At 63.6% G+C, this 11,116-nt stretch overlaps 1 protein-coding gene across 3 annotated transcripts; it reads left to right on the top strand.

Moving 5' to 3' along the window:
- Window positions 1-6,764: 6,764 nt before the first annotated feature.
- On the top strand, window positions 6,765-10,491 carry Aldh3b2 (aldehyde dehydrogenase 3 family member B2). 3 transcript variants are annotated; one of them, XM_076844835.2, is made up of 8 exons: window positions 6,765-6,926; window positions 7,643-7,763; window positions 7,910-7,995; window positions 8,078-8,159; window positions 8,473-8,859; window positions 9,272-9,438; window positions 9,971-10,070; window positions 10,307-10,491. In XM_076844835.2, exons 1-8 carry the CDS (start codon window positions 6,765-6,767, stop codon window positions 10,489-10,491), a joined length of 1,290 nt encoding a protein of 429 aa, XP_076700950.2. The 3 variants fall into 3 exon arrangements, with proteins under 3 accessions (XP_076700950.2, XP_076700951.1, XP_076700949.2); XM_076844836.2 differs by lacking the exon at window positions 8,078-8,159 and adding an exon at window positions 7,348-7,458 and having other exon boundaries at window positions 8,742-8,859; XM_076844834.2 differs by lacking the exon at window positions 6,765-6,926 and adding an exon at window positions 7,414-7,458.
- The last annotated feature ends 625 nt before the right edge of the window (window positions 10,492-11,116 follow it).

The following is an 11,116-nucleotide window of genomic DNA, read 5'->3' as shown; positions in this document are numbered from 1 at the left end:
CCACCTGGGCGCTGGGGAGATGACCCCCTCCAAGTCCGCCCACGTGGGTGTGGGCAGCGTTCAGCTCCTCCTGAGCTGCTGGCCAGAGGTTGCCGTCAGCTCAAAGCCACATGGGTCCTGCCCTGGGCAGTTCGCCGTGTGGCGGAGGTTCCATCAGGGCACACGGGCCGGGGGGGTGGGAGCCAGCGGGATCCCAGCCCTTTGCTCTTGGAGAGGTGAAATCCACGTGTGATCCATCACTTCCCAGTTGTAGCTCCTGGGCACACAGGCATTCACCGCTCTAGATTTGAAACCTTTCCATCACCCCCAAGAACGCTCAGTCCTGCTAAGTGGTCACCCCCAACCCCTCTCCCCCAGCCCCTGGGCCAGCACCAGTTTCTCCCCGCCTGCGGATCAGCCTGTGCTAGCCCCTCACCTTCCCGAGGAATCCCAACCTATGTGTGTGCCTCTTCGCTCGGCGTCCTGTTTTCAAGATCCCTCCACATGGCAGCGCGAGCCAGTCCTTCGGCTCTTCATTACTTTTTAAGACATGAACCTTATTTTTTAGAGTTGATTTAAGGTCACAGAAAAATTCCACTCCTTTCTTATGGCAGAATAATATTTCAGTCCATGGATACACTGAATTGTGTTTGTTTGTTTATCTGTTGGTGAACATTTTGGTGGTCCCTGTGTTTTGGCTGTTGTGAATAACACTGCTAGGAACATTTGTGTGCAAATATTTGTCTGACCACCCATTTTCAATTTTGGGGGGTATCCACCTAGGAATAGAATTGCTAGGTCATATGGCAATTCTAGTTTAGCTCTTTTATTTGAACCCAGGGGCGCCTAACCACTGAGCCATAGTGCCAGCCTTCTTCATAATTTATTTAGAGACAGGGTCTTGCTAAGTTGCTTAGGGCCTCTGTCCTCTGTGATGCTTTGAAGCATCCGGAATGACTTCTCAGCCACCTCATGAGACCCGAGTCCTCCTTTCTTCTCCCCGATTCTGTGGACCGAGAGTCTGAGGCCCTGGGCCCCCTAGACATGGCAGTGCCCTCAGCTGAGGAGGGGCCCTGACACCTGTCACCAACCCTATAGGGTGGCTTTTCCCGGGGGCATCCAGGGAAGGCCACCTGGTCAGAAGAGTGAGCGCAGTGGCAGCTTCTAAATCCGCCCAAACGTCACCATCATGGGGGGCTGGTTACAATGTCCCTGCCGGGGTGGCTCTCGGGGTCCCCAGGTGGGGGGTCAGGGTGGACCACCTGCTGCGCCGTCAGCTGGGGCCCGAGGCCATTTTCTCTCCCCCACCCGCAGCCTCGAATCTGGCACCCCCAGGAATGGACCGTCCCTCTCCCGGCCCGTCCTGGGACTGTGTGGAGGCAGCCCGGGCGGCCGGACTTCCCCAGGTTCATTTCCCGCGGTTCTGGGGGCGAGTCCAAGGTGAGGCTGGGCAGGGAGGCCTGGCAGGACCCCCCAGCTGCAGTCGGGCACCTTGCCGTCCCCCCACGAGGGAGGTGGGGGCCAGAAGGCTCCCAGGTGGCCCTCCCTGGTGACCTCGTCTAGCCCCATCTCCTCCACGGGGGCTCAGGGCTTCAGCATAGGACACGGGTCAGCACGGCCACCTGTCGGGTCTCACTGGAGGGTCACGGACAAGCCTGGGAGGTCTCGACCAAGCCGTGGGCTCCCTGCTCCACCTGCCACCGCCCCGCTCTCCGCCCGAGGCGAACACACGACGCTGAGGAAGGCCACCTCTCCCGCCCCACAGCGCCAGCTGGCCAGCGGCCACGCGCGCTACTCTAGCCCCCATGGTCACCCGCAGTTGTCACCCACAGGTGCCCCTGAAACCCCCCCCGCCCCACCCGCTCTGCCTCCCTCAGGTCCTTGGAAGACCCTCCAGGTCAGCGGTTCTCCACGGGGTGATGCTGACCCCAGGGGACACTTGGCAATGTCTAGACATTGGGGTTGTCACGGCAGGGGTGTGAATGGCCCAGGGAGTGTGCCCATGCCCTGTGATGTACGGGGACAGCGATGCCGTTGTGGCCAGTCTGGTTCCCAGCCCAGCCCTGTCCCCAGAGCCCCACCTGGGAGGGTGACCAGGGCGCCCGGCGCCTGCCCACCAGACCTGCTGGCCCTGGATCTGTGTCCCTACAGGTCCCTAGACCTGGCCTCAGAAAGGGGCATTCCTCATCCACCGGGGACCTGCGGAGCCCTGCTCTCCCTCTCCACAGCCCGCCACCTGCCACTCAGAGGGATCCTTGACGCCCCTCCAGGAGGGCTCCCCACGGGCGTCCCCCGTCCAGGCCGACTGGCTCCCCGAGCTCCCCTCCGCTCTGGCCTGGGTGCCCCTACAGGGGGTGCCCACCGCCCGCCACCACCAGTCCATCAAAGGTCCTCCAGGGACTCTGACCGTGCCACCTCCTTGACCCCACCATGGCTTCCCCTGGCTCCAGGGCAGGGATCCCAGCTCCACCCACCAGCAGGGTGTCCTAGGCTGTGTCCCCCGCCCCAGCCACAGCTGAGGTCCTGCCTGCCGAGACCTTTTCCCCCACGTCCATCTGCCTGGACCGGTCACTCTGGCTGGCACGTGTCTGCCTCACTGTGACCCTTGGGGTCCCAGCTCAGACGTCATCTCCTCAGTGCACCATTGTCTGTACCGTTTGCATTGGTCGGTGGCTTATTTGTACTGCCACCCTCTGGGCTGGGTGCTGGGAGGCAGACAAGTGCCACTTCGCAGGGGCTTAGCAAATATTTCTCCACATTGGATCACAGTTTTTGAGGAATCACGATCCAATATTCCCCTGGGTGACAAAGCAAGCGGCTTTTGCTCCCTGTGGTAAGGTGGCAATGGCTTCTGAAGACACCTCCTGATTCCTGGGGCCTGTGAACATGACCTTGTTTAGAAACAGTCTTTACAGTTGGGCGCACACTTGGGATCCCAGGGACTCAGGAGCCTGGGGCAGGAGGATCGTAATCCTGTGTAGGTCATCCGGGATTTTCTGGGGGTCTCTAGATCCAACCCTAACTCCTCCTGATCAGAGGAGTCAGGAGAATGGGTGAACCCCGAGCAGAGTAAGCAGGCAGAGGCGGAGTGCTGTGGCCACAAGCACAGGACCACCACAGCCACCGGAAGTTGGAAGAGGCAGGAAGCCCCCTCCCCTGGAGCCAAAGCCCCCCCCCCTCCCGCCCCACACACACCTGGACTTTGGTCTCTGTCTTCCGGAGGATTGTTTTCTTGTTTTTTGGGCAGGGTGGGTGGGTACTGGGGATTGAACTCAGGGGCACTCGACCACTGAGCCACATCCCCAGCCCTATTTTGTATTTTATTTAGAGACAGGGTCTCACTGAGTTGCCTAGCACCTCGCCCTTGCTGAGGCTGACTTTGAACTCGTGATCCTCCTGCCTCAGCCTTCCGAGCAGCTGGAATGACAGGCGTGGCCACTGCTTCCAGCTTCCTCACCTCGTCCAGCCAGGACTGGGGCAGGAGACATGGCGCCTTCAGCTTCCCCCATTTGCAATGATTCTTTCCAGCAGCAGCTAAAGGAACCAGTGCAGGAGGGGTGATGAGTTTCTGAGGACGACTTGACTTTAATATTCTAGATCCTGGGAAGCAGGAGACAGCTTGAGGGTGAGCATATTTCAAAACACTTAAAGGCTGTGTGGGTTCTTGCTCATTTAGTTTCCTTTCTTTAACTAATTAATTGATGAATTTGGTGCTGGAGATTGAACCAGGGGCGCTAGCACTGAGCTTCACCCTAGCCCTTTTTTGAGACGATTTCACTAAATTGCCGAGGCTGGTCTCAAATTTTCAATCCTCCTACCTCAGCCTCCTGAGTGGCTGGGATGACAGGCCTGGGCCACCATGCCCGGTCAATTTATTTTTCTTTAAAACATGGTTTTAGGGGCTGTGGCTGTGGCTCAGCGGTAGCGCACTTGCCTGGCACGTGTGAGGCGCTGGGTTTGATTCTCAGCACCACCTAGAAATAAAGGTCCATTGACAACGGAAAGAAAAATGGCTTCACTTAGATAGAATTCACATGGCACGCAACCAGGGCCTGGGGGCAGGAGGCTCCCACCTGCTGCTCTTAGCGGGCCGTGGCAGCCCGGACACTACCTGTGCCTCTGTCCCAGATGCCAGTTTCCTTCCTGTGATCTTATTGGCTGCTAAATAAGGATTCCAGGCCAGGGATTTGCAGTAGCCTGTGGCTCCCACGGGGCCAGCTCCAGTCCTACCCAAGGTTTGTCCCCACAGCCTGCCAGGGCACGCCAGCACACAGCCAGGAAGCTCTTTTTACTGCCCTGAGTGGGTGGGGGTGTTCTTGGTGCCAGCTCGGGAGGAGTCTGAGCAGTCTCCTGCTCCCCAGGATCTAGAATGTGTGAGAATGACACTAGCAGCCAGCTCTGAGCAGCACTGGCTCTGTATCAGGAGCTGTGATCCACCACCTATCCTCTGCCCAGGATTCTCTCAAGAACCATGACAATTGTGTGTTACTCTTACTTCAGAGAGGCTCAGAGAGGCTAAGTCACTTGCCTGGGGACACACAGTAAATAGGAGAATAATCAAATGAAGTGTGCTTCACCCTGGAGCTGCTCCCTCGGCTTCCCTCAAGGCCCCTCCACCTACCTCCAGTGTGCCAGTTGGTCACAGGAGAGCAGGAAAGAAGGAGCCACTGTTGCTCCTGCAGACCTGGACCTGCTGCGTGGGGGTGGAGGCGGCTGGCAGCTCATCTCGCCTCTGGGGGCTTCTCCTTATCGGGTGGGGCCCTGCCAGCCCTCCCTGCAGACACAGCAGCCTCACAGCCTGCCCAACCTGTTCCCCTGCCCAACCGTGCCAGGGAGTGGGAGCGAGGAGGTGTGGGAGCACCCAGTGCCAGGCCTGGGGGTGGGAGCAGCTGAGCCAGAGGCAGAGGCAGGGCAGGGGCAGAGGAGGGCCGGCGAGGAGAGCTGGGAGCAGGGTCGGGGCACTGGAGACACGATGTCGACAAAGGACCCCCGCTCAGAGCCCACGCGGGGGTACGTGGGCGCAGGGCAAAGCGGGTGGGGGCTGCTGTTGGGGAGAGGGCGCGACCGGGTGCAGGTTGACAGCCCAGACGGGTGCTCAGGCCCTGTCCAGCCCTCACTGCCGGGACTTCGGGCCTCCATCAGCTCCGGGAAAGCCCTGGGACCCCAGGGCTGGGGACAGACTCCTGTCCTTCCGGAGGGGCTGCTAGCCAGGAGAAGGTGGGGCCGGCAGGAGGGGGGGGCGCCGTGCTGTGGGCAGGCGGGCGGGGGCTTCTTGGGTGGTGAGGCCAGAGCTGAGCCGGTGGCTTCAGATTTCACGGGCCACATTCCCTGTTCGTGGAGGGTTCTAGAAGGACTATGTGGTCACTGTAACAAACCTGGGAGCCACAGGAGGGCATTGAGACCACAGCACCCAGGGGTGGTGGCGGGCGTGTGCACCAGGTCAGCTGTGGGAGGCGGATCAGGTGGCCTCTTGGAGCCGAAGGTGCCTGGTCCTCACGATGGGGTCAAGCTGCGAGGCTTAAAGGAGACGCTGCTGCGCAGCCCTCGACTCCAAGGCCAGTTCTGCTCCCCTCCAGCCCCTCTCCCCAGTGTGCCCACCGCCCAGAGGTGCCAGCCCTCCTGACGGGTCCCATCAAGGTGTCGCCAGGCCCAGGGACATCTTGTTTTTCAAAGTCCACCCCCACAGGGCCTTGGCAGAATGCTGGCCCCAGTCCTTCACCCACCTCTGAGAGGCCGCCCCTGCCTCGCCTCTGCTTAGAGCCAGCTGCGGTGTGGGAGGAGCCTACGGCACCTGGTGCCTGGCCCCGCAGTGTCACGGATGGCATCAGTACAGAGGCACCGGGAGCCGGTAGGAAGCCGAGGTAACCGGAGCCTTGGACCTAGGCAGGGGGACGGCGAGGGCTGGTGAGGCTCAGGGGCCAGGAGCCCAGGCCTGGGAACCCTCCAGGTCAGCCGGGTCGCCCGTGGCTCTGAGCAAGCCCAGCCCGCCCAGCCAGCTGCTGTAGGGGCTGTGGGCAGGGAATGGCCCGGCCCTGCTGGGGACAGGGGGAGAGCTCCCCAGGCCTGGCCGAGGGAAGGCATGAAGGAAGGGGGGTCCCCCAGCCCGAGACGGGAGCTGAGCCCACTGCATACAGTAGGTGCTCAGTGGACGAGTCTTCACTGAGCATCTACTGTATGCCGCAGCCCTCAGGCCCTCATGGGCAAGGAGGAGCTGAGAGAGGCCCCCAGTGCCAGGAGTGACCCCACGGAGGGACATCAGGTCTGCGGCTGCGGGGGAGGGTCCCCCCTTCTGGCCCGACTCCCTGCCTTCCCCGCCAGCTGGCCCGGCTGCACGGCTTCCTCTTGCTCCTCGGAGCAGCCTCCAGGTAGACCCTGTCCCCCAGGACGTCCCCCGCTGCGCTGACTAGGCTGCTGACCTGCCGAGGCCCCGGGAGGGTGGGTGTCCCCCCAGGGCACCTGGTGGGGACGCCTATCCTCTGCTCCTTCCTGCGGCCACGGGGATCTGAGGCGGGGATCCTGGGCATGGCCCTGGGACGCGCTGCTGAAGGCTGGGGACAGCTCACATCCACACACAGACACAGACACACTCATCCCATGGAGACACCCGGGGCCACCAAACCAGACGAGACACCCTGGGAACACCTGGGCCACCAGGGTTCGAGCTCCCGCCTGCAGCCCTGGCCCCTGTGCGGGGGGCTGTCACCCGTGAGGGGCAGCCACAGCTTGGGCAGCCGCAGGACACCCTGGAGGTGGAGCACCCACTTCTCGCTGTCCTGTCCAGCAGGATGGACCCCGTCGGGGACACGCTGCGGCGGCTGCGGGAGGCCTTCAGCTCGGGGCGGACTCGGCCGGCAGAGTTCCGGGCGGCACAGCTCCAGGGCCTGGGCCGCTTCCTGACGGACAACCGGCAGCTGCTGCTGGACGCGCTGGCCCAGGACCTGGGCAAGGTGGCCGGGTGGGGGAGAGGGTGCCCTGCAGGGAGGGGTCAGGCAGCACAGCTGGGACAGAGGGACTAAGAGCCACCAGAGCCCAGCTCCTGCCCAGGCCAGGATCTGTTTGAGGTGGCCACAGGGGTCCAGACCAGTCCTTCCCAGGCTGGGGTCATGTCCTCCACAGTATCACTGTCCCCCCGTTAGCATCTTTGCCTACCGAGGTGATTGGCTGTGTCCCCAAATTTATTCCAAATGGGGGAACTGAGACACTAGACGTTGTCACTTGCCCAAGGTGACAGGCCACGGGGAGGCTGAGTGGCTCCAGAGCCATCCCAGCCCGTGTGCAGCACCCATGGGGCCACTCAGTGCCCGTGGGGACCCGCTCCCGCCCACCCTGCTGGCCAGGGCTGACCACCGCCCCTCCCCCTCACCGCAGTCGGCCTTCGAGGCGGACGTGTCGGAGTTCATCCTGTGCCAGAATGAGGTGGACTTGGCCCTCAGGAGCCTGCACACCTGGATGAAGGACGAGCCGGTCGCCACGAACTTGGTGAGCCCTGTGGGCCGACCGGGTGGCAGCAGGGCAGGGGACGGCTCCGGTCCAGGCTCCTTCCTGTCCCCGAGGCCAGGGCCAGTCGTCTCCAGGAGACGCCATTGCACAGCAGCAGAGGACCCAGGCTGCGGGAGGGGTCTGGTGGTCCTTGGTGGCACTTTACTGTCCTCCCTGCACCCAGCTCACGAAGCTGCACTCGGCCTTCATCCGCAAGGAGCCCTTCGGCCTGGTGCTCATCGTCGCGCCCTGGAACTACCCGCTGAACCTGACGCTGGTGCCCCTGGTGGGGGCCATCGCTGCAGGTGAGGACAGGCCCGGTCCGCCCTCCCAGGCGCCGCCCCTTCCCAAAGAGGGCCTCCGGAGTCGCGGGGCTGAGGTGGCCCCTGGGTGCAGGCCTGGCAGATGGGGGGGACCCTGGGCCCGCCTACAGCCCCCTGTGCCTCTGCAGGGAACTGCGTGGTCCTGAAGCCATCGGAAATCAGCAAGGGCACCGAGAAGGTGCTGGCCGAGGTGCTGCCCCGGTACCTGGACCAGGTGAGGAGGACCCGCCCCACCAGTCCCCTCCTGTCCTACTGTCCCCTGGGCTCGCCCGCTGACCTCCTGTCCCACCTGGCAGAGCTGCTTTGCCGTGGTGCTGGGCGGGCCCGAGGACACCGGGCGGCTGCTGGAGCACAGATTTGACCACATCCTGTTCACGGGTGAGGGCCTGGCCAGGTCCGGCCGGGGGGAGGCGGCAGAGGAAAGGGTGGGAAGGGGGGGAAGAAGCCAGAGTCAGGCTGAGAATTAATCGGGAGCTGGACGCGGGGTCCAGGGGCCACTCAGCCGGACAGGCCGGCTGGGTCCCCAGGGACTCCTGGAGATTGGATCCTGGGTGGCTGGGTTAGGGACGGATGGAGGCCGGAAGGCCAGGACCTGGGCTGTCTCAGTGGAAAGAGAGACAGCAAGAGTCAGGGGCCCCCAGCCTCTGGCCAAAGCCAGTTGAGGATGGGCAGCCCTGACCGTGTCCCCCAGGGAGCCCCCGTGTGGGCAAGATCGTCATGGCTGCCGCTGCCAAGCACCTGACACCCGTCACCCTGGAGCTGGGGGGCAAGAACCCGTGCTATGTGGACAACGACTGTGACCCCCAGACCGTGGCCAACCGCGTCACCTGGTTCCGGTACTTCAACGCCGGCCAGACCTGCGTGGCCCCGGATTACGTCCTGTGCAGCCCCGAGACGCGCCAGCGCCTGCTGCCTGCCCTGCAGAACGCCATCACCCGTTTCTATGGCGACGACCCCCAGAGCTCCCCCAACCTGGGCCGCATCATCAGCCAGAAGCATTTCAAGCGGCTCCAGGGACTGCTGGGCTGTGGCCGGGTGGCCATCGGTGGCCAGAGCGACGAGAGCGAGCTCTACATCGGTGAGTCCCCTCTCCCCTGCCGCAGCCCCCTGGGCCGAGGGCCTTCCTCGCTGCAGGGGCCTCTCCTGAAAGCCGGCCCCGCTCCCTGCTGGCCAGGCCTGGGTCCCCGGCCCGGTGCCTGGTTCCAGAACACGAAGGCCCCACGTCACCACGGCCCACAGCCTGTCTCCTCACCCCAAACTCTGATCCACTGAGGGGGACCCCAGTTCCAGAGTCCGGAGGGTGGTGTAAGCTCCCGTCCTGCCGTCTGTCCTGCCATCTGAGTCCTGTGAGGCCAGGACCCAGGTCCTCAGAGCCTGGAGAGCTGGGAGGTCAGGCCAGGGGGTCCCCGGCCTGCATCCTGGGTCCCGGCCCTGCTGAATCCCCTCCCCTGGGGTGTCCCTGGGCTGACTGTCGCCGTGCCCGCCCGCAGCGCCCACTGTGCTGGTGGACGTGCAGGAGACGGAGCCCGTGATGCAGGAGGAGATCTTTGGGCCCATCCTGCCCCTGGTGACCGTGAGGAGCCTGGATGAAGCCATCGACTTCATCAACCGGCGGGAGAAGCCCCTGGCCCTGTACGCCTTCTCCAACAGCTCCCAGGTGCGGCCCGGCAGGAGTGGACGGCCCCCGTCTCCTTCCAAGGCCCTGGGGGGCAGATTAGGACAGCTGTCACCTCCAGGGTGACTATGTTTCAGGCTGCCTGGGTGTCACTGCCACCTGGCAGAGGGAACCTGGGTGGGGTCACAGCCTGCTGGAGCCAGGCAGTCCAGCTGTCTGTCTGGCTGGGCAGCCTCCTCCTGGGGGAAGAGGTGCTCAGGGGTCCCCCTTTCTCTGAACCATGTAAAGGCTCCCCACAGGAAGCAGAGCCTCAGATGGGATGGGGACAGTGCAAGTCCCCACAGTGAGAGCCGGGCTGGTTGCTGTGGGCAGATGCACTTTGCTACAATGTCCTAACGGTGCCTCACAGTCACAGTCATGGTTACGGTCACAGGCACACGCCCCTCGCTGCTTTGGGGGCTTCCTCATTTCTGCACCCTTCTGGGATGCTCGGTGGAGGGTGGCGGTGGGAGGCCCGGAGACATCCCCTGGGCGCAGGCTCCAGCCTCTCCCTGAGCCGCGCCCTCCCCTGCAGGTGGTGAACCAGGTCCTGGAGGGGACCAGCAGCGGCAACTTCGGTGGCAACGAAGGCTTCATCTACATGACTCTGCCCTCCCTGCCCCTGGGTGGAGTGGGTGCGTCCCTCCTCCTGCCCTCCTGTCCCCACCTGCTCAAGTCACCTCATCACTGCTCAACCCTGATCGGGGCCCTGGGCCTCCAAGGCCTCGGTTTCCCCATCTGTCGAATGGTCCCTAGGGTGGCCTGGCTCTCTCTGAGTTCCCTGCCAGCTGTGGGCCTCTGGCCAGGGTGGTGGTGGCCCCTGGGCTGGAGGGGACGCCCAGCCTCACGCCCACCTCCTCCGCCCCTGCAGGCCACAGCGGGATGGGCAGGTACCACGGGAAGTTCTCCTTTGACACCTTCTCGCACCACCGCGCCTGCCTGCTGTCCCCCTCGGGCCTGGAGAGGCTCAACGGGATCCGCTACCCGCCCTACGGCCACTGGAGCCAGAAGCTGATACGGTGGGCCCTGGACTCGCAGAGCTGCACCCTTCTCTGAGCCCTGCCCACCTCCAGCACCCACCCACCCTGCATTCTGCTGCCCACCCTGGGCTGCCGGCCACTACCCACATGCCCGGGGTCCCTGAAAGGCAGGTGACCAGTCCGAGGCGTGAGGACCCCACTGCTGGGGCTTTCTCTGAACAGACCTCTGGATGGCTGGCCAGTCCCTTTCTGTACCAAAGTCCCTCTGCATCCTCTGACTGGAGGGGTCTGGGGTCTCCCCGAGGCCGGGCAGATGCTGGAGCTGATGAGGGCTTCCGTCAGATCCATAAAGGTGGCTCTGACCCCCCTCCAGGGTCCAGAGTGTGAGTGTGGTGTGAACTGCCGCCCTGCCATCTGCTGTCCCCCGAGGCAGGATCCCAGAATCTAGGAACCCTCCCGGCTCACTGCCCCGGGGCTGCTTCCTCCCGAGCAGCACCCCAGCCCTCACGGGGCCACAGGGCCCTGCGTGAGGCCCCCAGTCCCCCAGTCCCTTCTGGGGGCTTTAGGACGAGTCCGTGGGAGCTGCCATCCTGGGAGCATGTGGGAACAGCCACACACACACACACACACACACACACACACACACACACATCTGGGTCTGGGATGTCACCCGCAGGAGTCATATGCCACCCAGGACTGAG

Source organism: Callospermophilus lateralis, chromosome 2, assembly GCF_048772815.1.
Source record: "Callospermophilus lateralis isolate mCalLat2 chromosome 2, mCalLat2.hap1, whole genome shotgun sequence".
In the NCBI taxonomy this organism is placed as follows: domain Eukaryota; kingdom Metazoa; phylum Chordata; class Mammalia; order Rodentia; family Sciuridae; genus Callospermophilus; species Callospermophilus lateralis.
Note: the sequence above shows the minus strand (reverse complement) of the source record. Positions and strands in the feature narration are given on the sequence as shown.